The sequence below is a fragment of the Tetrao urogallus genome (assembly GCF_951394365.1).
Source record: "Tetrao urogallus genome assembly, chromosome: Z".
In the NCBI taxonomy this organism is placed as follows: domain Eukaryota; kingdom Metazoa; phylum Chordata; class Aves; order Galliformes; family Phasianidae; genus Tetrao; species Tetrao urogallus.
In genome coordinates this window covers 51995851-52021476 of record NC_136816.1, presented here as the reverse complement: position 1 = coordinate 52021476, position 25626 = coordinate 51995851, and the positions used below count along the sequence as shown (strand labels likewise).

The 25626-nt window shown below is 39.1% G+C and overlaps 1 protein-coding gene across 1 annotated transcript; it reads left to right on the top strand.

Moving 5' to 3' along the window:
• WDR41 (WD repeat domain 41) lies at window positions 1-23774 on the top strand (the record flags this gene model as incomplete). Its single annotated transcript, XM_079548970.1, has 13 exons — window positions 1-51; window positions 6343-6458; window positions 10650-10698; window positions 11589-11720; window positions 12072-12134; window positions 12683-12794; window positions 14200-14262; window positions 15451-15561; window positions 16445-16629; window positions 18943-19064; window positions 19945-20033; window positions 21534-21664; window positions 23622-23774. 13 exons carry the CDS (start codon window positions 1-3, stop codon window positions 23772-23774), a joined length of 1377 nt encoding a protein of 458 aa, XP_079405096.1.
• Window positions 23775-25626: the final 1852 nt, after the last annotated feature.

Below are 25626 nucleotides of genomic sequence, written 5' to 3'. Positions count from 1 at the left end.
ATGCTGCGCTGGCTGATCGGGGGCGGCCGTGAGCCGCAGGGCCTGGCGGAGGTACGGCGGGGCCGAGTAAGGCCGCTGGTAGGGGGGTGTCTCCCTTCAGCCCCCCGGGCGGGAGCGGTGGGGTGAGGTGGGGCTGCTGCGCCGCGCCGCGCCGCGGGGTGGCTGTGAGCCGGTCCTGCGCGTTCTGTGCGTGCTGCGGGGTGGCGCTGTGAGCCCCGCGCCGGAGGTAAGGTGCCCGGAGGTAAGGAGCGCTACGGGCCGTGACGGTGTTGACACGGCCGGTGTGTGGGCTGGTTCTGTGTCGTGCTGGGTGTGAGGGAGGCACTGCCGTCTTTGCCCTGTCCCGAGGAGTGCTGAACCGAGCCTGCTTTTAACAGGAATTAGCAACGCTGCTGCGGGGATTTTCACTCTTAATGCCAGACAGACACGAGGAAGTCATTCTTCAGCGGCTGTGCGTGAGCAAGCCGTGACTACGTCTTGTTTTGTTTCTAATGTCAGTGTTTACCACGGCGGCAGTGCCACTGACCTGCGTCATCGGCCCAAACCTCGGCTATCCTGTGGTTGTATTCAGCAGATTTGTGTGCGGGGCAGGAGTTGGTAGCAGCAATGCTAAAATGGGCTAGGTAGCTCCCCTGCTGTTTGCTCCTCTCCGGAGTTTAAACTTGAGCTACATTCAAGGCTCACCATATTTTAACAAGGCGTAAGTGTAGCGGAGTTCTCCCATTCTGCCTTTCTTGACTTTCATAAGCATGATCCATGGGACTTTTCTCCACTGATATCAGTGTGCTGCATTCTGTGTGCTGAATGATGGCATTTTCCCTCAGTGGAAAACTGACAAATAAGTACTCATAAAGATGATTTTTGGAAGCTTATTTTCCCCTTTGCACTATGTTGTGCTACAGACAATGTGAAGATGATCTTCATAACCATTAATTGCCTTTGTATTTGAACAGCGTAGATGAGGGAGTCCATTACAGCCAGTAATTGGGCTTTGGGCTGGTTGCGTTTGGTTTGTTGCTGTGGCTTCAGTCGGTCTCAGAGAGGCAGAAGGACTAGAGTCTAAGAGAATAATGAAAACCTTTGGCAAAGGTTTTTAATTTTACGTTCAGGAAATATGAATTTCTCGTTAGCCTTTCCATTCTTTCAATTTCACAGTATATGATTTAGACTTGAGGTCCTGAATTTCTTATGTTGATGGCCGCGGTGCGTGCCTGATAGTCCATACAAACTGTTCTATTGTGCTCCAGAGTACAGGGTAACTACAGAAGAATCTCTATATACTTTTGTATCCAGTTTTGGTGGATTGCTTTTAAACATCCCACCTTTAAGCGCTTCTAATCACAGGGATTATCAAAAGGTTGTGAAGCTGTGTTGAATGTTATTATTGCAGTGACAGTTGCAGACCCTGCATAAAAACCTGGAAGTTGGGAATGGATTCCGTTGGGATCAGCACCTAATCTTCTCTTGTAAAAACTTGGTGTTGCTACAGGAGAGTTCAGTTAACAATTAGTTTAAATCAAGCAGACTTCTTCAAAGAAAGAATGGAAGTATAATCTAACAATTGAGAAGATACATCTCAACATCTGAGCATCTGAAGCAAGAATGGCTTGCAGTATGACACAACTGGAGGAAAAACTTCTTGTTGTTCTCTATATCATGTTGCAGCACTGTATCTTTCAGTATTCATGGGCAATCTTAGGTGAAGCAGAAGTAAGAAAAAAAAAATTAGGCAGGTTCAAAGGAAGTGTCACTGTGTTATACTGAAGAAGCAGCAAAGACAGAATATAGAATTAGGATGTTAGTGTTATAAGTCCTGGCTTTTTCAGAGCAGTGGTGCACTTGTTTTGTGAATACATGTTTCTGTTATTAAATAAAAGAGCTGGACTCTTTTGACTACAGTACTGCTTATGTCATCAGCTGAATGCTACTGAGATATTTTAGTATTTTTAAAATGCTAGATTTTTATTTTTTTTTTAAAAAGGAATATTTTTATTTGCTTTTCATGGCCGAACTGTTAGTTTTCATATTTTTCTACTTTTCTTTATAACTCTGAGGACTATACTTCCATTGTTTTAAATGGGAACTGCTATTCTCGCATAATTGCATAAAATGAGGAACAGTTGCTTCATGAAATGCATCAGATACCACAGAACCAAGATAAAACTGCAAGAACTAGCATTTTGACAACCTCTTCATTTTAAATATAACACAGATTTCCTTCCCTTTTTATTAATTTTGTTGTTCTTAACTTGTGAAGTACCAACATAGAGATAATGGAAAATAATTGGTTGTTCCTGCAAGAAAATATTGATGTTTCTGAGGATGTTTGTCTCATGTATTTCTCATTGGTCTACTCGGCATCTGGCCTGAGGTCTACTGATGGGAATTGCTTGTCTCCAAAAGGGAGACGGATACTTGCCCAGGAGCTGGCGGGACTTGTAGAGAGGGCTTTAAACTAGATAGGAAGGGAGAGGGGGATAAAGCCAGGCCTGCTAGAGAGCAGCCTGGGGAAGTGGTAGTGGGATTAGGTGAGAGGCGAGGGGCTCAGCTGAGGTGCGTCTACACTAATGCACGCAGCATGGGCAACAAACAAGAAGAGTTGGAAGCCATTGTGCAGCAGGCAAACTATGACCTAGTAGCCATAACGGAAACGTGGTGGGATTGCTCCCACGATTGGAGTGCTGCAATGGATGGCTATAAACTCTTCAGGAAAGATAGGCAAGGAAGGCGGGGTGGAGGTGTAGCTCTCTATGTTAGGGAATGCTTTTACGCTACTGAGATTATGACTGGGGACGTTAATGTTGAATCCCTATGGGTAAAGATCAGAGGAAGGGCTGACAAGACAGGCACCCTGGTGGGCGTCTGTTATAGACCCCCAAATCAAGATGAAGAAACAGACGAGGTATTCTATAAGCAGCTGGCACAAGCTGCACAGTCGCCTGCCCTTGTCCTCATGGGGGACTTTAACTTCCCTGACGTATGCTGGGAGTACAGCACAGCACAAAGGAAGCAGTCTAGGAGGTTTCTGGAATGCGTAGAGGACAACTTCCTGATACAGCTGGTCGGAGAGCCCACGAGAGGAACTGCCCCACTAGACCTGCTGTTCACAAACAGGGAAGGTTTGGTGGGAGATGTGGAGGTTGGAGGCTGTCTTGGACAGAGTGATCATGAAATGATAGACTTCGTGATTCACGGTGGAGCCTGGAGGGGGAATAGTAATACTGCTACCTTGGACTTCAGGAGGGCGGACTTTGAATTGTTCAGGGGACTAATAGGGGGAGTCCCCTGGCATTCAGTCCTAGCAAGCAAAGGGGTCCAAGAGAGCTGGTTGCTCTTCAAAAAGGAAGTCTTAAGGGCGCAGGAGCAGGCAGTCCCCCTGAGCTGCAAAATGAGCCGGCGGGGAAGAAGACCGGCGTGGATGAATAGGGAGCTATTCCTGAGGCTCCGGGAGAAAAAGAGAATCTACCGCCTGTGGAAAGAGGGACAGGCCACTCAAAATGAATACAGGGAAGTTGTTAGGATGTGTAGAGGTGAAATCAGAAAGGCAAAAGCCCAGCTTGAATTTAACCTAGCTGCTGGTGTGAAAAGGAATAAGAAACTCTTTTATAAATACATTAACAGTAAGAGGAGGACAAAGGAGAATATCCACTCTTTGCTGGATGAGGCTGGGAATGTGACCACTGAGGATAAGGAAAAGGCGGAGGTTCTGAATGCCTTCTTTACGTCTGCCTTTAAAAGTCAGACCAGTTATCCTCAGGATACCCCTCTCTCTGACCTGGTAATCTCGGCCGGGGAGCACACTAACCCCCCTGCGATTCTGAAAGAAACAGTCAGAGACCTACTGCTCCAGCTGGACTGTCACAAGTCGATGGGGCCAGATGAGATCCACCCGAGAGTGCTGAGGGAACTGGCGGAGGTGATAGCCGAGCCGCTTTCCATCATCTGTCAGCGCTCCTTGTTGACTGGTGAGGTCCCAGATGACTGGAGGCTTGCCAATGTGACTCCCATTTATAAGAAAGGTCGTAAGGAGGATCCGGGGAACTACAGGCCTGTCAGCCTGACCTCGGTGCCAGGGAAGGTTATGGAGCAGATCGTCTTGAGGGAGATCATGTGGCATGTGCAGGGTGACCGGGGGATCAGGCCTAGCCAGCATGGGTTCGTGAAGGGCAGGTCCTGTTTGACCAACCTGATCTCCTTCTATGATCTAGTGACCCATCTGGTGGATGAAGGAAAGGCTGTTGATGTGGTCTACCTAGACTTCAGCAAAGCCTTTGACACTGTCTCCCACAGCATTCTCCTGCAGAAGCTGGCAGTCAGAGGCTTGGATGGGTACACTCTTGGCTGGGTAAGGAGCTGGCTGGAGGGCCGGGCGCAGAGAGTGGTGGTGAATGGAGTCAAATCCAGCTGGCGACCGGTCGTGAGTGGTGTTCCGCAGGGGTCGGTGCTGGGGCCTGTCCTCTTCAATATCTTTATAGATGACCTCGATGAGGGCATCGAGTGCACCCTCAGTAAATTCGCAGATGACACCAAATTGGCTGGAAGCGTGGATCTGCCTGGGGGTAGCGACGCCCTACAGAGGGATCTGGACAGGCTGGAGAGCTGGGCTGGAGCCAATGGGATGAGTTTCAACAAGGCCAAATGCCGGGTCCTGCACTTCGGCCACAACAACCCCAGGCGACGCTACAGGCTTGGGGCGGTGTGGCTGGAGGACTGCGTAGAGGAAATGGACCTGGGGGTATTGATTGATGCTCGGCTGAACATGAGCCGACAGTGTGCCCAGGTGGCCAAGAAGGCCAATGGCATCCTGGCTTGCATCAGAAACAGTGTTGCAAGCAGGAGCAGAGAGGTGATTGTTCCCCTATATTCAGCACTCGTCAGGCCGCACCTCGAGTACTGTGTCCAGTTTTGGGCCCCTCACTGCAAGAAAGACATTGAGGCCCTGGAGCGTGTTCAAAGAAGGGCAACGAAGCTGGTGAGGGGTCTGGAGCACAGGCCATATGAGGAGAGGCTGAAGGAGCTGGGAATGTTCAGCCTGGAGAAGAGGAGGCTCAGGGGAGACCTTATTGCTCTCTATAACTTCCTGAAGGGAGGTTGTAGTGAGCTGGGGGTCGGCCTCTTCTCTCGTGTCATTAGTGATAGGACCAGGGGGAATGGTTTCAAGCTGCGCCAGGGGAAATTCAGGCTGGACATGAGGAAGTATTACTTTTCAGAAAGGGTGGTCAGGCACTGGAATGGACTGCCCAGGGAGGTGGTGGAATCACCGACCCTGGGGGTGTTCAAGGAAAGACTGGATGTTGCGTTGAGGGACATGGTTTAGTAGGAGCTATTGGGAATAGGTGAACGGTTGGACTGGGTGATCTTTTAGGTCTTTTCCAACCTTAGTGATTCTATGATTCTATGATTCTATGTAGGTTTATCTCTCATTTATGCTACAGTGTTCAGTAATTACAGTTTTACAGTAGTTTCTGTGATATCTTTAAAGAACAGACGGTCGTAGTGGTAATAAAGTTAGGAAGTGGAAGAATTTTGTCACTGAATTACTGCTTAGTAATTTATATGTCCTTGGCGTTTTTAAAAGGTATGTCTAATAGCAAATTGTTCATAATGCTAAAGAGTGTAAGCACGAAGAGATTGCCTTCTATTGAACAAACTGATGATTGACGTTAGCAGAATTATCCTATTCAACTCTGCAGTGCTTATACAGTGTTTTGTTGACCCTGCCGGATGATCAGCTTGCTCCAAGTGATTTATAGTGCTTTTAATTAATAGTTTTGTTGATGTAATTGTAGATGCTGTTCTATGAAGTGATTAATCGTCCTCCATGCTTTTTTTAAGCTGTTGGCTTTGGTATTTCGTGAATAGAGTTGCAATGGATGAGACATGTAGATACAGATACATCATTGAAGGTGTTGTCTTTTGTATAAAACTTCAAAATTGAATGGTAGGTGAAATACACAGGAGATGCAGAAACCTCTCAGGAGGGTATGTAATTTAATGAAAAACTAAACGTATGGTATGTGTAGCTGGCTCCAGTGGTAGCTGGTGACTGATCTGGCTTTTTGTCTCAGTAGATCAGTGAACAAAGTACAAAATGTTTTTCAAACACAACATGCTCTATTTTGATTTAAAATACTCTAAAAGGATATTATTTACTTGAAGTGATAAGAAATGAGCCTTTCTGGCGATCTTAATTAAAGTAAAATTATTATTTCAGAAAATTAATTTAACTTTAAATGTAACTGTACATTTGCACATGAGGCTATAAATACATTGTTAAATGTTACAAAAACCTGATGAAAGTAACAGCACAAAATAAATTTGTTTTTTTTAAATGAATTTTAGAAATCGTCTGTACAGACCATTGGTGAAGAACAAGTACAAAATCCTTACACTGAGCTCCTTGTGTTGAAAGGTCATCAAGATATAGTACGTTTTCTTGTACAAATAGATGATTACAGGTAAGAAATTGCATCTTAAATTGTTCTATAATGCTCTTGGGAATGCTTCAGATAATAGCTTTAAAAATATAGAAATGTTCTCAGTTCTCTGTTTTTGCTGGGGAAGGGTGAGGAAAAGACTGTTTTTAAAAAGACATGGGGTGAACACTTTTGTTTTATTATGTTTTTCTGTTGTTTGTCTTTTTATGAAAAAAGAATGGTGAAGTAGTTATTTTCATTTCTCAAGTTCATTTATTTGAAGGAAACACCTTTAGCTAATTGAGCCCGTAGTTTTCTGGGCTGAACTTTCCTTTCTGTATATGCATACACATACCTTCTCCTGAGACATTACAGAATAGTGCTTCCTTTTTTTTTTTCCTGTGTGGTCTGATGTGTTCTGTGTTCTTGATTTGAGTTTATTTGTTGCATTTCACCATTCGGTTCCACAAATTAATATACATCTCTTACAGATGCCCTCAATGTAGTAATTGAACAGTGTATTCTCACTGAATATTGCTATTCCTGGGTCAAAAGCAATGCATTTGTTGTCCTTTGTTCTGAAATTCCAGTGCTTAATTCTCTTGACCTGCAATTGATGCAACTGAAATTCTCAAATCTTGAAGTGTTCAGTAGTTTAATTCTGTGCATAATGACTACTAAAATTTGAAAAGAGGCTAATCACTATGTTATATTTTTACTCCAAATTCCTGTTTTCAATTTGCTGTACTTACTTGAAACCTTACAGTTCCCTTATCTCTCTCATGCAATTTTAACTTTGTGCATTTTTTTAATGTATTTCCTGGTATCTTTGTTCTGTTCTTATTTTTTTTGTAACTAGTTAAATTCCAAGGAAGGTGTCATCTAAAAAAAAATCTGATTATGAAGCAAAGATGAAGTCACTGACTTTACCTTTGCTTCTTTGGAAGCGTGACTAGGAGAATGAAATACGGTTCTTTTTTCTTAGTGTAAAATTAACCTTGCATGCTCTCTCTTTTAACCTAATCATTAAACAGCTAAATTAAATAACTGCCTTAGAATAAAGTTGTGAAACTTTTAGTCAATAGTAACCAGAATGACTCTTATCTGTCTTGAGGAATTAAATAGAAAACCCTCAGAACTAGTTATGTTACTTAATAGGTGGGAGTCTATTTTCTGAGGAGTATTTATTGTCATTTATGGATTATGCGCAGAGGAATATTTGATGTACCGTTCAGTACAATACACAAACAGAAACCAAGCTCTTACCTATGCTTTATCTTTACAGTGTTAAACAGGCATTTTGTGGAGGAATATTGTAATTTAATGATATATTAATAATATACTTGCAAGGTACGTCTTTTCCCCTTAGTTCATTTTTTTCCCAATTGGTTCATTTTATGTTCTGTGGGAAGTATTGGTGATAGGTGGACGGTTTGACTGGATGATCTTGGAGATCTGCTCCAACCTTGGAGATCCTCTGATGCCAAGATACATACATACATATGTGTGTATATATATATATATATATATATATATATATATATATATATGTGTGTGTGTGTGTATATATATGTATATATATGTGTATATATATTTCTTCAAGTTACATTTTTCTTAAGACATACACTGAATAAAATACCAGACTGTTCTTAGATTTCAGGCACTTTCTGAGATAAAGAAATCTTTTATAATTTGGGCATCATTTTATGGTAGTAGGTAAATTACTGGCGTTAAACTAATGGTAACCAGCATAAAGCTATAGCCTGGTTGGCTACATGGAAGATAGATTGTGAAATAGCATCTGGATAAGGAGTAAGTTACATAGGTGGTTAATATTCTGAGAGTTTGGGGAGTTTGATAGTTGCCTCGCTGAACAGTAATTCAGGGGTTTTATTTATGAAGAATATTGTAGTTTCTGGGTTGTTAAAAAGCTGATAATATTTTTCACTTAATTCTTTTCAGTAAAATTAGTTTTGTTACTCAGTTTCTGAAATGTTTTTATTTAGTTTCTGCTGCTATTCCATTGTGTGCTTTTTGTCAACTGTTGTAAGCCAAGTTTCACGCTTCAGATCTTTAGATAATATCATCTTATTGAGAATTTTGCAGAAGGATTTTCTTGTTTTCTCAGTGGCTCAGCTAAAACCAGTGAGTGGAAAATTTTCTCAGATTGGTTTTTGGAGATACTAAATAAATCCTGTATAAATGTAACAGAAAGCTGTTTTTTTTTTTTTTTTTTTTTTTTTTTTTTTTTCCTTTTATCTTGTATGTTTTTGATCATGAAGTGAGGGTCATATTGATTGGGAGATTGCTAAAGAAGGCTAAGACTCAGCAAGTGTCTTCCAAAAAATGACTGAGATAAAATTGCATGTTATACTCTAGCATTTGACACATTAAACTAAACAGAGTTCATAACACATTTTAAGAATAGATTTTTTTGTTGCTCGTTTGACCATTCCTTACTCCTTCAGGAAGCAGACAGGGTTACAAAGGATGGTGATCATGACTGGAAAAGAATCAGGTCACCTACGAAACTCCACCTGGGTGAACAGGAGGTACTTGTAAAGTCAGCTACCCTACAGTGTACCTCTGCTTAAACAGAAATCCAAGTTAGATGTCGAAGAGGAAAAAGTACAGATGAGCGCTGCATTAAACTTCTGTGCTGATAAATCGTGCTCAAAACTTCCTTCAAACACCAGTTTCTTTCTCAGAATTCTGTAAAGCAGCACACTGTTCCAACGTTAGTTGAAAAGCGGCTGGAATTTAAAGGGATCATGCTGAGATGTGAGAGTCTGATTAAGTTCTTGACCTTGTGGCAAAACAATGCGTAATTCAGTTAAAAGTGCACTAAAGATGACATATTACTGTTATTAAAGGCACGCATGGAAGATGTTTTTTCACTATATTCTTTTCAAAGAAGAGGTGTGATTCAATGTAATATAACAAAAGATAGGAAAAAAAAAAAAGCATATTTAGCACATTTTTCTTACTGTAACAGGGAGAAAAAAAAAATGAGGACATTTGAAAATAATTGGGGCTGAGGGAGTACAGCTTTCTGCCAGAAGACTTTGTTAGCAGGTTTCACAGGCAATGTAACTACAAAGTAAGAGTCCAAAAGAAAGACTTCTGTGTAGTTAATGAAAACATTCGTATCTGGCAACAGAAAAAAAAAAATCAGAAGTGATATAAATTTTCTTCTTCACTACTTTCTTGCACATAAGTAGACATTTTAGTTCATTGAACATAGAATGGATTGAGTTGGAAGAGATCTTAAGGCCATCAAGTTCCAATGCTCTGCCATGGGCAGGGCTGCTGCCCCCAAGCTCAAGCTGTCCAGGGCCTCATCCAACCTGACCTTAAGTGCCTCCAGGGATGGGGCACCACAGCTTCCTGTTCCTGTGCCTCACCACACTGTGAATTTCTTCCACATATCTAATCTAAATCTCAGTTTAAAACCGTTCCCCCTTGTCGTATCGCTGTCTTTCCACATAAAAAGCCTGCGTCCTTCCTGTTTAGGTGCTCCTTTTAAATACTAGAAAACCATGGTGAGGTCTCCCTGGAGTCTTCTCCAAGCTAAACAAGCCCAGTTCCCTCAACATATTGTAATAAGTGGTGTTCAGTCATTTTCATCGCTCTCCTCTGGAACTGCCCCAACAGGTCCACATCCCTCCTCTACTTGGGCCCCAGGTTTGTACACGGTACTGCAGATGGGGGGCCTCACAAGGGCAAAGTAGAAAGGGGCAATTGCTTCTCTCTCCCTGCTGGTGCCTTAAATACAGACCTTAGGGAGGCTTTTTAATCTACATCCAAGTATCAGTAAATACTGGGCTCCTCTACTCCTGTGCTGAACTCAGATGAGTGGTTTCTAATTTGTTTGATGTCATGCAGTCAATTGGCTCTGACTGATAATATTTGGCTTTAGGCTGTGAGGTTATTCAGTATATAAAATCTTTCATTAAATTTTCAAACAACAAGAGAATTGGTTCTGCAACGTGGGCTTCTGTTTATAATAGTATTTATTGGAATTCTCTAGCTTTGTTCTTTGTTGGCAAACCCCTATTTAAATGTACTGACTTCAGGACTTCAATTTGAAAACTAATTGAGATTTATGGATATTTATTTATTCCTTAGATCAAAATCAAGAGTCTAATATTTCAAATATTTTTTATGTATAATTTTACTTCTGTTCCATTATATTATGATGTATTCAAGGTTTCACTTTGTATTTCTTACCAGGTTTGCATCTGCAGGAGATGATGGGATCATTTTTCTGTGGAATGCTCAGGTTTGCTCTTTTTTAGTGTGTGTGGGGGTAGATGATTTGTTTCAGAAGAAGTAAGCATTACTGAGAGCTATTTGGAATGTCTGCTAGCATAAAAAATTCCTGCATTGGTTTGTATCAGAAATACTATTTGAGAATGTATAAGTGGAGTTCATCAAATATCTGTTTTAAAAGAAGAACTAGGAAAGTAAAAGTTGTGTTGTGGACATAAGAAAAACATAATTTTTAAAAGTTAAAATGTTTTGTGGTGGCATAATGGTTTTTCACATATTGGGAAATTATATGTTGATGTGAAAAGCAGAAGTGAATATGAACTTACAACTAATTCTTCTTTTAATATATGCTCAGTGCTTGCTGAAAACACTAAGGTGCTAACTGTGGACTCTGTGATTATATGGCAAGATCCCAGTATATAACTCTTTCAGAATTAGTAGCCCTGTTTGCAATAACTGCATTAAAACTGATGAGTCTAAATGGAGAGCTAATGCAGAACTTTATTGGAAGAACACCAATCACTGATAGTTAAATTCTTCACTCAGTGCCAAAGCAAGGCCTTGCTTGCTGTGACAAAAATTTCATTGTAATTTTTGAAACTCTTCTAAAATAAAGTAACTCTTATGGAAATTGTGCTCTGTAAATGTGAAAACCACTTTATTTGTTATGTAATACTCTTCATGTAGGTACTTAATTATGTTATTTAACTTAACTTTAACAAAGTAAGATCTTGGAAAGTGTTGAAGGTCTAGTGAAGTGAAACCATAAATGATTTTGGAAATTGACATTTTAGACTCTTAGAAATTTTTGTTTTTGAAAGTACTTTGGTACCTGTGTCATGTATCACTATAGGTTTAATCCAAGTTTTACCTTTAATTTTCCCTGTTCTTATTTTTCAGACTGGAGAGAAACTTTTTGAACTTCATGGTCACACACACAAGATTACAGCTATAGCACCATTTTTTTCATCAGATGCTTCTGAAGAAAACAGTCATTTGATTTTAACAGCATCAGCTGATAGAACAGTTATTGTATCCTTGGATCTGGAGAGGTTTTGAACTTCTTTTTTTTTGTTTGTTTTTATTGGAAGCATTTACAGAGGCTATGTGTTGTTTGAATTTATTGGCTGGTAAAGCAGTATGTATAGTTGGATCAAACTAGCATTTTTTTCTAGTCATTGCTCACAATTAGATGTAATCCCTACTAGGAAAATGAATCTTAATGATAGGCAATTATTAGCATGTCATTTTGGCCTTTTGAAAAGACAATCTAAAGCTGTAAGACTGAGTTTCTGCATATCTATATCCCAGACTCTCCTTTAGTTAAAAACACAGCAGTTATAATAAATACATAAAATCAATTTCCTTAATGAATTAAGTCAGGTTTGGGACTGCACTACTGGCAGACAGGTGCAAAAAGTGTCATGTTTCCATTCTACTGTAAAGGTAAGCTGAGGAAACCCTAAGTCTGCCTGTCTTTTTGTGCACAGTAATCTTTTCTGTGCGGGTCTTCCTATGGGCAAGTGTATTTAAATGAACAACAGTGTAATTTTAGAAGATGTAACCCTTTAACAGTGACTGCTTGAGAACTGTTCTTAAGAAGTTCTTAATTTCTTTCTGGAACTTTGAATTCCTCAATTTTGTTTTTGAAAGGCTATAGATTAAGGCCGATTTTGTACCTCTGTTTTGTTATTGCATTGGAAAAGGCAATCAGGAATCAAACTATTCTTGAATGTTAATTGAAAATATCATTAGAGATCAGATCTTGCATTGTTGATAGAAAAAAATGTAACATACAGTATGTAATTAATTCTGTATTTCTCAAGAAATTGACATTTAGTACTGTATGTATTTCATACTGTATGTATATACATTCATAATGTATGTATTTCATAGTACTTGCAGGTTCATCTAGCTAAAGCTCACAGTCACGTTAGTGAAAAATTCCCTGCAGAACTTTTGCAGGGGGCATATATCTGATTTTTATTCTGCAGTGTTTGACAGTCCTTCAAAGACTGGATGTATGGTTGTCTGGAGGGAGTGATCTATGTGTTTGGAACCGAAAATTAGATCTCTTGTGTAAGACCAGTCATCTTACTGATGCAGGTAAAAATGTAAATGACTCATTATAGCCGTTAAAGTGCAAGTAAAATGGATCTGTATAATGATGCAAAACCAACTTGGCAAATTCTCTTTAATTTTAATGATAACATTATGTATTAGAGCCACTTTTTAAAAATGTCAAACATAATCATTTCAAAATTAAGACTGCTTTTAGTCTCCTGTGCTATGTGAATTTTAGATTATGTCAGACCTTAGTAAGTGTAATACTTTACAGTTACTCTAAATATTTTGCAATAAATGTATTCCAATTAACTTGAAATCTTAGAGGGCTGTACCCTCTATTGCTGACTTGCATGCATTTGCTGTAATTGGGGCCAGATCCTTTCACTTCCTCTGTGAAGGAGCTGGAGTTTTATTATTTCTATTTAAAACTTAATGGTATTAGAAGTAGGGTAGTAAAATTTCTTTTCATTATTAAGAATCAGTGCTTTTTTTTTTTTTTTTTTTTTTTGTAGAAGGTTGAGATCAGATTATATTTACTGTATTTCTATCAAAACCTCAAATTCATGCTTTTCTGTTAATAACCTTATATTATCTAGCTGTGCAAAGAAAATAGTTACACATTATTGCTATGCTTTACAAAGATAGCTATGAAGCTGTTAATTTTCCTTATTTTTATCATATAAGTAATAGCCATAAGTAAAACCCTTCTGAATCTTTGAGAATACCAGTATTTCTTTAGGTTTGATGCAAAGTATCCTACCAAATAGTAGTTCTAATTGGTGTTTGTAGTTGGTAGCATAGAGTGCTATGTAAACTTTTGTATGTAGGGTTGACCAATGGAATGTGCTGCATTGGCTCTCCTGATCCCTTGCTTCCTTTTTGGGAGAAGAAAGAGTCTGTTTTATTCTTCAGGGAATTTTCCCATATTAATGTGACAACACAGGTTTTGGGATGTGTATGTGGAACAAAAGCAGGATATCAGTAAGCTGGACATCTCTTATGCAGAGTTATGCTTCAGCTAGCTCTGCATAATATTTTAATCTCATGTATATTGTGGCCATATCAGCATCTAATAACTTCAACAACTCGTATTTAAAGTCTCATAATTACCACAGTATCCTTTTTGTTGTCCAGCATTAGGGCATATACATCTTAGCACTACTTAAAATAAAAAGATGATTTGTAGGAACTTTAGCTCCTGTATCAAGTTCAGTGCTAAGAATTCTGCTGGTTTCTGAACCGAACTCTACCTCCATCTGAAGTAATCTGTTCACTTCTGTTGCATTTTTACTTTGGCTTCATGCAGTATGATTTTGTTTTGCTAGTAATTTGTATGTGGACAAAAAATTATGAAAAGCATTATTGCAAAGGATTTATCAGCTAACTATGTTTACTTTTGGTCAATAAATACTGTTTTCTCCCTTATTTCCTTTATTTTTCAAAGGTATTAGTGCTTTGGTTGAGTTGCCTAAAAACTGTGTTGTGGCTGCTGTTGGCAAAGAGCTAAGTGAGTATTCTGGATTTCTGTTAGGTCTTAGTATCCTCTGTCATTGCTTGTCAGAGATACTTGTACTCAGAACACTGCTGGAGTTGTATAGGAAAAGTGAAAGGTACTAAGATGTAATTAGCAACCTTCCTATGTTTTTCTTTATTTGATAATAAAGCAGATAGTACTCGTCTCCTTCAGGAGTTTCATTGAGAAATGGTCAATGCATTCTTTTAGTATTATTAATGCCACCTGTCCAGATCTGATTGTGGATATCTGCATTTGTCCTTCTGGTCTGGAACTTGTTTTCATACCTGTTCAGTGCCTAGGAACTCTGTTTCCTAAGATACAGAGTGCAGTATTGCCAATAAAACAATATCCAAAGCTGCAAGGAGATGATATGGTCATTTTTGATACTCAGAGATAAGCTTTTCTATGTAATGTATGCAAACTGTAAATCATCTGCTAGCTGTTTGTGGGGGGCCTTTTGGAAGTGTTTTATGAAACTGTTGAAATGCCAAAATGTAGAAAAAGTTTCAGGAGATAAAGTGTAGCAACGAGTCCACAAAACAACAGATTTTGCCCGATATTATTAAATACTTGGATGAAAAAAAAAAAATCTAATAGTGTGATCAAAGAGTTGGGAGCAAACTAGAAATAGTCTTCTTTTGTTTAGACTTTGGTATACAGCGTAAACTTCCATCTGAAGTTCCCTTGGTTCTGACATGCCTTTGAGATAGCAAAAAAGAAATTCCAAGACTGATTGAAAGGAAGTCTTAATTCCTGGAGACTTTGATTGCGATATTACAGAGTATTTCATCCTTTTGTTTAGTAAGTCTTTGAGACAGCAATTGTTTTTACCTTACTTGTCAATACAGATGTTTAATACTTTCCACTGCTTTGTACAACTTCTGATGTTGATCGTTTCTCTAAATATCAAAGTTACTAAGTAGAAATCTTGATCCCTACAGCTACTATAATAGGAGACCTTAATAATAACACTGTAATAAATTATTCACATTTTTGTGTTATGAGGAAAGCAGTTAAAGAGATGATCATAAATGGTACTGCGCATCTTGCACTGTCTCACTTTTAATGTGCTTAAATTTGTGTCTGTCTGAATATGATCTGTTTTATTTGAGCATATCTATATTTTATTCTGACAAATGATAAAGCTTATTTAGTCAGTTTCTCTCATTATCTTGGAAGTCATTTTTAGGTTGATTGCTTCCAGTGATAAGTCTGAAGGTTGGAATATCCTTGAAGTAAAACGCCTTGTCGATCATCAAGATAACATCTTGTCATTGGTCAGTGTCAATGGTAAGTAGGGGTTTTGATGGAATATTTCAACTGCATGCTTCTTGTTGGGACCAAACTTGTAACTGGAGTGAAGCTTCATATCTAGTAAGTGATCCTTTCTGTGGTAGCTGTGAAGGCAGTGAAATGTGAAATCAAACCAAGTAGGTTTGTGATGTAAAAAAGGCTCAGGGGGTACAGATGTAGGCCTGCACTTAGATGCATTATTTAGAGGCTCTGGAAGATGATGCAGTCTCTGTTGCTTATTTTGTCTGGACCAAGGGATTGCCTGAAATTCTGCCTAGGTAAAGACTGTAGTTACCCTTCTGTTTTGTTATCTTATCTGTCTCTTTGAGTTCCCTCTGAGCCCAGGAGAAGTTATTCCCATTGTGACAGAGTGCATATTTGTACTCTAGCTAATATGTGCCAGCCAGATTGGCACAAAGGGCCTACTGAACAGAGATGGAGAGAATAAAATTTGGGTTCTCTGGTGGTTGTTTCTGGCTTACTGATGTACCTACTTATCAAAGGAATAAGAGGCTTTTCCATGTAAGCAACATATGAACTTCAAATACTTGTACATACTATCAGTGATGGTCTCTGCCTTTGTCATACTATGCTTTGCAGCAAGTGAATGCCCTCTTTGCTAGTTTTGATTTTACAGGAGAGAGCTCATCTCCTTTCAATTGCCTCAGCTGTTCTAAGTAATCAAATAAAAATTTTCTCAAAGGGGAGAGGATTTTGTTCAGTCAGTTAGTGACTGCATTCTACATATAGCTTTATGCTAGCATAAGCTTTTTTGCTGTGTAGGACTGTAGCCTTGTCTGAAATGGATGGGTTTGTTTGTTTGTTTTAAAGTAATATGATCTCAATGTGATTTTTTTTTTTCTTTTTTTTTCCCCTCTAGATTTGACTTTCGCGACAGGTTCTCATGTGGGTGAGTTAATAGTTTGGGATGCACTTGATTGGACAAAGCAGGCATCTGAGTGCAACTTCTGGGACTCTTCTGTCCAACCAGATGCACGGACAGAAATAAAACTATCCCAAAGTCCAAATGAAACTTCAGTTCAACACTTAGCATCTGATGACGAGGTAAGGATTCATAAGCTGTGCAAACTACTGAAAGGGGCAAATGTTCTGTGTTTTCAGTTTCGTTGCTGTTTTAAGCATTTTGATAGGCTTCTTTGAAATGGGCACAATTTTCACGTGCAGATTTTGGTCATTGTGCTTACTGCAGATTGTAGGGTGTTGGCTGTATGGGAGCTATTATGGGCTGTTTCAAGAACTATTTTTTGACTGAAAAAAGAAAATCAGCTGTTTGCAGTACCACTAGAAAAAAAAAAAACAAACAAACACAACATTCTGATGGTGTACATCTTTTGTGTTATGGTTCTGGAATGACATTTTTCAAAACAGTGCATCTCTTGTACATTTACTCTGGAGATGACCTAGGAGAGATCAGTTGTTATAGAGGAGATGGTAAAAATCCTCAGATTGCTGTTTGCTTTTGAGAAATGTCACAGCCTATTAGCAACAAAGGGAAAAAGTATTTCACTGTTGGAGTACAGTGGGATTCTGTTCTGGAGCATGAAGGTGTATTGCAAGGGAATGATTAAGAAAAAGATTTCTGGAAATGACTTGAAGGTGTAAGCTATAACAGAATGAAAACTGGGAAAGCCTGAATGCAGCCTGAGGGCCAAGTCATCATTCGGGGTCTTGCATGATTATGAAAAGAGCATTCTCAAAAATACTGCAAATAGAAACATTGAGTGGGAATGGAAGGAGAGAGATGTACCTGTATTTAAAACATAGGGTTTCATGTCGTTCTGTTGTCAGTGCTGAGGAATAAAAAGCCAGTCTTCTTCAGGAGGAGTTCTGTGACTTGGCTTCAAGGCATTCTGACTCCTTGCTCAAAGAATGCACAAAATGGAGCTTATAGGAGAAAGGGAATTTTGGGAAGTTCAGAAGCAGTTAAAAGTGTTGAATGGGGTGGAATCTAAGTCTGCTGAGAACTTTCTTCCTTTCGTGGAACTGAACTAAACACAGATTGCTGCAGAATTTTGAACTGTATTTCTATTGTGAGGTTTGAGTGGTAGCACTAGAATCACCTTTTCTTCCTACATCCTGAAAGAGAAGGTTGTAGGGGAGATCTGTCTTTGTCTTGTAAAGTTCCTACCAAAAAAAGTGGAGAAGAAATGTATTAGAAATGTATTCCTCTGATCAATTACTTTGTTACCTGCTATCTAAAAGCAGTACACAGTTCTTCATTATTTTTATTGTTTTTTTAATTACATATTTTTTACAGTGACAAATTCTCTATTAGGAGCTTTGTTGGCAGACTAGGTAGTTGGTTAGCTGAAGAAGAGCTTGTCTAATTTGATGCCGCGTTTGCATGCATAGCGCCACTCAGAATCCAGTGGGATGGTAAAGGTTTGGCAATACTAAAAAAGTGTGCTAAGGAGTGCACCTCCTGTCTGCTTCTCCTGCCTTTTAACATCAGTGTACCGTTCATGCTTCCTTGTCTTATTTATTTTCTTATTTTCTTGGGGTTTTTAATGACCACAATTTTACCAGGGCTGGTGTAAAAGAAGGTTTTCTGTGAAGAGCGCGTTTAGTAGAGCATACATGGAACCTAAAAAAAGTCAAGAGTGTGTCTCAAAATGGGAAAAACTAATGGAAAGACTTTAATTTCAGTGGTGATAGAGCTCTCATTGTAGATGTACATAATAAAACAAAACAAAAAAAAACCCTGAACCCAAACTAAGATCCAGTTCCAATGACATGCAAGGTATTTCTGGCTTCTTAGAACCGTGGTGGTTGTCAGATGGAATCCCTGCGTTGTACTGAAGGAGAACATTGCGTATAAGATGTTTACTGGTCTTCACAGTATTGTGTAATATATGGGAGTGGAGCCTGTGTCCTTGGGTAAGACTGTTTTGTGCAGATTCATTAAATTAAAAACAAAACAAAAACGATAAATGCAGAATTCTCAGATTTCTCCTGAAATTCTCAGAATTCTGGATTCTCACTACTCCTTGAGAAAAATAGGGTTTGCTAAAACACAGAGCTATACTTTTAGTGTAAGTATATAAACGTTTAATTGTAGAAATGTTTTAATTTGTTGGTATTCCTGGTTTCTCTTTAGACTGTAGGACAGAGGATGAAAGTACTGAAATTAAATAACCACTTATAGTAGAGTATCTCTCATTTCTTCCAAAAGATCCATCTTTTTTTCTGAAACTTGCTGTTTCCATGTGCTTAGGATAAAGCAGTTAATGTGAGTACAGAAACTAGCCGTGTAATGCTGACTAGATGATATCATAAGGCCTGCTGGAAATCCATAACACACAGGGTGATATTTCACTGTCTGTTTCTATAAGTTGTTCCATTGAATTTTCTTCCCAGTATGTGTATGCTGCGGTTGGGAAAGGCATATACGTATATAATCTTCAAATGAAGCGTGTGATTGCCTGCCAGAGAACTGCTCACGACTCTTCTGTACTGCACATTGAGATGCTTCCAAACAGGTACAAGTCATGGTACATTTTGTCCTGCAGTAAAGAAGCTCAACACTTGGCAGAGTGGCTAGATACAGTCTACAAAGCTACATCTAATTTCTAGGGCAGGGACTTAATCTTTAGCTTGATCTGCTTTTACTGGGTAGAACTTGTTGATTTTATTTTCGAAATTCAATGTGAAATAACTAATCCATTGTGCTTGATAGACAGATTCAAAATAAAATATCTTGGCTATTTTCAAAGTCAGTATTCATAAACACTTCTGTCTACATTGGGAAATACAGCTTAATGGTGTTTTACTTATATAAAGCAAAGATCTATGGCAGATCTTAGATATTTAATGAAAATTATTTACCAGAACTAACAAAATATTTTAGCAAAAAAATAACAACTTCCAGCCTTCTTTCATTAAAGTGGAATTTCTGGCTAGAACTTATTTTGGACAGCCAAGTTAAAAAAAAAAAATTAACAAAAATTACATATATGACAAGTTTTTAATATCTAGGAGTTGCGTTTTTTAAATCTGTTTATTTTTAAGTTTGATGGAGCAAAATTCTGTCAGAAGTTAAAAATTGGGGTCTTGATTTTGAAAATTCACGTTTTTCTAAGCACATCCTTTATGTGTAGTAAAAAAGGCTATTTTTCCTTATGTTCTGTTTCCATAAATAATATGGTTTTGCTTAATGAAAGAAAGCTTGCTGAAGTCATTTTGTGTGTTTGCAGAGTGTAGGTGTGTTTTAGTGTGATTTTTTTTTTTTTTTTTTTTTTTTTTTTTTAAGTTTGAAAACATACATATTCCATTTATGTTTCAAGTCCATTATAGTTTGTCCTGCTACAGGTACAGCTTATTTGTATCTATGCTTGTACTGCCTATCAACTGTTTTGACAGGCAGCTGATATCCTGTTCGGAAGATGGCAGTGTACGCATTTGGGAGCTCCGAGAAAAGCAGCAGCTGCCAAATGAACCAGTTCCAACAGGTTTGCTTGGGGTGTGGGTGAAAACAGCATTTAGAAAATCAGAGAACTCTATTCAGGTGTACAAAAGCTTGAAGGCTTTTTAAGACGAGATAATGTCATGTATTCAATCACTGGGACAGATGTGGGAGGGGAACCAGAGAAGACATTGGGCATCCAAGCCACCTAAAATCTGATTTGAGAATTTAGAAGGTCCTACTGGAGCAATTCTGTGCCATAAAGCTTATTTCAGTTTTCACTTGTATTAGCTGGTCTAACAAAAATTACTGTCTCTCCTGTCAAACTTTCATTCACATCTCCTTGTACTGGGTACTCTCCCTGCCAAAAGTAAGTTGCAAGACTTTGTAAAAAAGGTTAAAGACTAACTTGCAAATGAACAGCTGGCACAAAAAAAGATTTCTACATTTCTTCCTTGAACTTCGGACTCACTTTGAGATTGTCCCAACTTCAAGTGCATACAGCCCTCAGGGTCTTGTTGCTTGACTGATAGAACTGTTATAAAGATGTTTTTCTAATATTTTTTTCTAATTGCAAATCTTTTTGCCTTCTGGGTTGGTTTTCAGGAATGTCCTGCTTCAGTATTGCTGATGACAGCTGGTCTGTGCAGTTCAGCTGCTTATTGTGATGTGTTTTCATGTTTGAAATATTTAACTTTGATAATCGGACCTAGGGTTCAAAGAAACTATATGCCATAGTGGGATGGCTAGCCTGCTGTTGCTGTGGTATTTTCATTCTGAGGGATCCCTTAAGTAGTTGTTCATTTCCCCTGTCATCTGCCTTGTACCAAGGCCTTGGCCTAGCACACTTCTTTGTGTCTGCTGGTAGGCCTGAAGGATGGGTTAGGAACAAAGATGGAACTTCACTGTGTACAGAACTCAAACTTTCTCATTCTGTAAATGTCATTACACAGTTCTTCAGGTAAGTATTTTCTTGTATCTAAGTGGAATGCGTGGAGGATTATTGTTGAACATTTTGGGTGATGATTTTAAGACTAAATGAGAAGTCAGTAAGTGGTATGAAAGCAGGCAATTCAGCACCAAAAACTTGCTTGCTACTTGTGTGCAGTGCTCTAATGTGCAGTGGAGGACACACAGGGACGAGATCGGCTCTTCAATTTTCTCTTCTGAGCACAAATGACAGCTGGGCAGTTTAGTAGAACAGAGCATCACTGTCCTGTATCTGCCTTTGCCATTCAGTTAGTTCATTTAAGCATCTTCTGGATTTTCTGCTGAATACGTGTATTTTCTTATCCAAGTGAGTAATGCAAAATTTGCCACATTATAACAAGATTCAAAATACGTGTTTGCCATAAAAATGAGTAATTCTGATTCAGAAATGCTGTGCAGTGCAATGCTTCAGTTACTTTGCCATGCAGACTGTCCTACTTCTAGATTACAAGCAACTCTCAAAGCTTTCTTTTTAGCTAATGGAAACAAAAATTGCTTTTTGTTTGTTTTCCAAAAGAAAACTTTTTTTTTTTTTTTTTTTTTTTTCCCCCTACAGGGTTCTTCAACATGTGGGGATTTGGAAGGGCAAACAAGCAGGCAAACCAAGCTAAGAAGGTGCAGGAGAATACACCTATGCATTTTTTGGAGCTGGTTGGTGATCTGATTGGCCATTCATCAGCTGTACAGGTAGGCCAGTTTTAGTAGGATGAAAAAAAAGAATTTCATTTACTTATGTAATTTTATGTTAACTTATGTAATACTTATGTTCTTTAAAAAGCTGTAACTTTTGACTCTGTAGGTCGGGAGGCTGGGAATGTCTTATGTTGTCATAGTATGTCTCATACTATGGAGCTGTATGGGAGTCTTGGGCTTTAGGTCCTTCTAAATTCATCAGAGTTCTAGCAACTAATAAATAGACACATTGATTGTGTGGAATATGTAGAACAGTATGAAAATGATAATATTAGTAATCCAGAGTTCATCAGAGCTTGAACAGTGACAGATGCATGAAGTCTGTGACTGTACGAAAATGCTATGGAAAATATGGTAGCATATTGGGTTCTTTTGGAGACTGCAAACAGTACAACTGGGAACTGGATGCTTATTCGAAATTTCATCTTAAGTTTACAGTCTGTACAAAGGCTCATGAAAATGAAATCAATTCAGTAATTATAACTCCTGTGCTGTGAGCCTTAAGGTTGTCTTTTAAGTTTACATCAGGTATTGTGCTGTGCTGCCTAACAGAGTATACGTATTTTTAAATGGTATTTCCCCTTTCATACTTGTGTTTTCAATGTTAATGTTTGGCAAAAATATTGGAGTGAAAGATAGCTTTCTTGCAGCGAACTGTTATATTCTTGCTAGGAGCAGGAGAAAGGTTTGGTAATGAGGAAGGGAGGAGGAGGCAAGTCTTGGAGTAATTTTGCTCAAAAGTATGCATGAAACTAGCTGGATTTCAGAACTGGTAAAAGCTGGCAGCTTCTCATTAATAGATAGAATGATCCCATCTGCTACAGAGATTTCTGCAAATCTTTCTGCCTCTCCCTCCCATCTTTCTCTCTAAAACTATTTCAAAAACTATTAGTAGAGACTATCTTAGTAGTAAGAAAAGTAGGTACCTACAAAAGGAGATGTAGTGTCTAGTTTGTCTCTTGCCTTCTTTGCTCTGTCCCGATATGTTTTGTCTTTACTGCGATGCTTTAGAATCAAGTAGCAGCTAAGATAATGGTGACAATCATTTCCTGCATTGCTCTGCATATGGAAAGTATTTTAGACCCTAGATAGACGGGAGCAGTTGAGGCTGGAGATGTTGAGTGTGGGTGAAATGTGATGGTCAAAGATGTGTGCTTGGCTTGTGTATTTTACTGGAATCACAGAGCTAATAACTGGCTGTTCCTGGGGAAAATAGGCTGTACACAATCTTGGTTCTTTCTCCAGACAAATCTCTTCAGTATCTTGAGAGGTCAGAGCACTGCAAGCGTGCCATGATGTCTCTGTGTGGCCTTGTTCCACTGAATGCTATGTTGAAATGTTAGCTGATGAAAGGCAGCCTTGTGGTCATTGAAGTCAGGGATCACTACTTACTGGCTCCGCTGCTCTTGTGGAATTTCTCCACTACTTCTATATTTCTCGTATATTACAGTTCTCACTGGCCTATCGCCCTCTGTGTGTGACCAGGTGCATGCCAGTGTCTCTGAAGAGGTATTTATTCTTGATTCCTCCAGGCCTGGTGGGAGTAACTTGTGTTGTAGTGTGGTACTGTGTAGTCAAATGAACAGTACAGTGGCTTCTATTTCTGAGCAGAAACTGTATGACAGAGATCATGCAACTCATGCCCCTTCTACTGCTGACTTAGAAAAAGTTTTATTCAAGTTGCAGCACCTTAGCTTCTCTATCTGTAAAGCTTTACTTCCTTCTTCACATGGAAATCTTTCAGGGCAAAGTGTTATTTAAGGGTTGTATTCATACAGACATTTTATGACATCTCAAACATACAGAAAATATGTTGTAACTTTGAATACCTAATGTTTGAACAGAACCATTTCAGGCACGTGTACTTTTTCAGTCCAGGGTTACACTGAACATTTAAGCCAGCTGATAATATCATGTGAGTGTCATAATAATCGTAATGGTTTCATTGCAGATGTTCCTGTACTTCAGTGAACTGGGACTGGTTACATGCTCTGCTGACCATCTCATTATTTTGTGGAAGGATGGTGAACGCGAATCTAGACTCCGCAGTTTAACGTTATTTCAGAAACTGGCACAAAGTGGTGATCTGCAACCAAAATTTTAAATTGCTTGAATACAGGCTAAATATGCATAACTGGATATACATTAAATGCGAATGTGAAGGGAAGTCTGCAGTTTTACTGTGGGTTAACCTACACTGGAGTTGATATAACACCACTATGATGTCTACCATGAAGTCTGATTGATTCAAGTTAGTCATTGCATAGTGTACTCATTGAATTCATTTGTCTGTCATGGAGGTGCAGTCCTTACTGGGAATTTTCAGGATGTAAAATATTTTCATAACCAGTAGTAATTGATCTGTTCTGTCAGCTGAACACTTGAATAAAATTTGACTTCAAAGAAACTTACTCTATGTATGTAAGTCCAGATAGTATTTTAGAGTTTAAAAACGTAAAGCCTCCAAGTACACAATGCCTTTTTCAAGTCTGAGAAAGAGGCAGTAGTCTGCAAAGCTGAAAAGGTTTGAAAACAAACATAATTAAAAAAAAGAAAAGTGCTGGGGGAAAAAAACAACCAACCAATCAAAAACTCTCCAATCCCCCAAAACCCTCCACTGAGTTAAATCCAGAACAGTTATTTGTAATCATCATGAGATGGGAAATAGGGGAAGGAATTACCAAAATCAGTGGAAAGAAGGTGGGAAGGAGGATGGATTACCATCCTTCTACTGCTCTTTCTGGAACAGAGAGGACCCAGGGTCAAGAGGACTTGAGGAATTTAAAATAGGGCTCCAGTGTCCTCAGTTCTGCTCCTCAGACCCAGCACTCAGAACAGCTCAGGATAAGTCTTCTGGAACTTTCCAATGCCATTGCTTCCTTTTGAATCAGTGAGTTAACTGTTTTCAGTACTGTAGACTCCAGTGGCTTAAGTCCAGGTTTGAAGTCCAGCAGCTGCAGTATATGTAATTAGAACAGAGCCAAGTGGATCCTGACCAGAGCAAAAGCAAGAGGAGGCACTCCAACTTCCTAGGAGGAGCTGAAGAAACTTAGATTTGCTTCCCCCAGCTCTCATGGATACACGCATTTCCCGTAACACCCGAAAGACAAACATTGCCTTTTTAAGTCTCAAGGGAGAGCAGAGAACAGTAACATCTTAGGCTGTATTTTTCCCTGCTTTTGTGAGTCGAATTTAGAACCCCAAATGGCATTAAAAAAACAAAAAGAGAATGGAGAAATTGTTGAGTAATGTTTCCCTTTATATTCAGGAAGGTGAAGTCACCTTTAAATCTTGAACTGCATGTTTTTTTCTTGAGATGGCTATCCTATGGGAGGGAAAGAGATTGGATTACAGATGGTTATAGCATGTTTTTGGGTATGTGTTACTACACATGTGAGGATGAAAGCATGTTAGCCTCATCTGCTCATTAGTCTCTAATGCACTGTTTCAGATAGCGTTCCTCAGCAAGTGTTGCACTCCGTACAACTGACGTACAAAGTGGGAGAGGAAGTTCCTCTTTGGCTCTTTTTCCCCATTGTGCTCAGGCAGCCCAAAGGGCCACCTGCACCCTGGAGTGCACCAGGCCCAGTGAGCGAGGCGAGGGGTTGTGCCACTCTGCTCTGTGCTCTGCGGCCTCACCTCCTGCACTGGATGCCATTGTAATGACACAAGATAAGGAGAGTGTCCAAAGGAGGGCTGCAAAGCTGGTGAAAAGTTTGGAGGGCAATGGGCGTTTCATTGTTTTTATGATTCCTTTTAAATTTCTTTTTCCAGATCTCAGTAAAGCAGAATTCTGTATGTTCTTGTGAAAGTAAATGTCTTTGTCAGAAATAGCCTTAATAGAGAAAAGAGGCAATTTAAGCATTTATGTACTGATAACAGTATGAAGCAACAGACTTAGTCACTGGGACTGGTAGGAGTCTGACAAAAGTGGTACATAAAGATCAATTCATGCT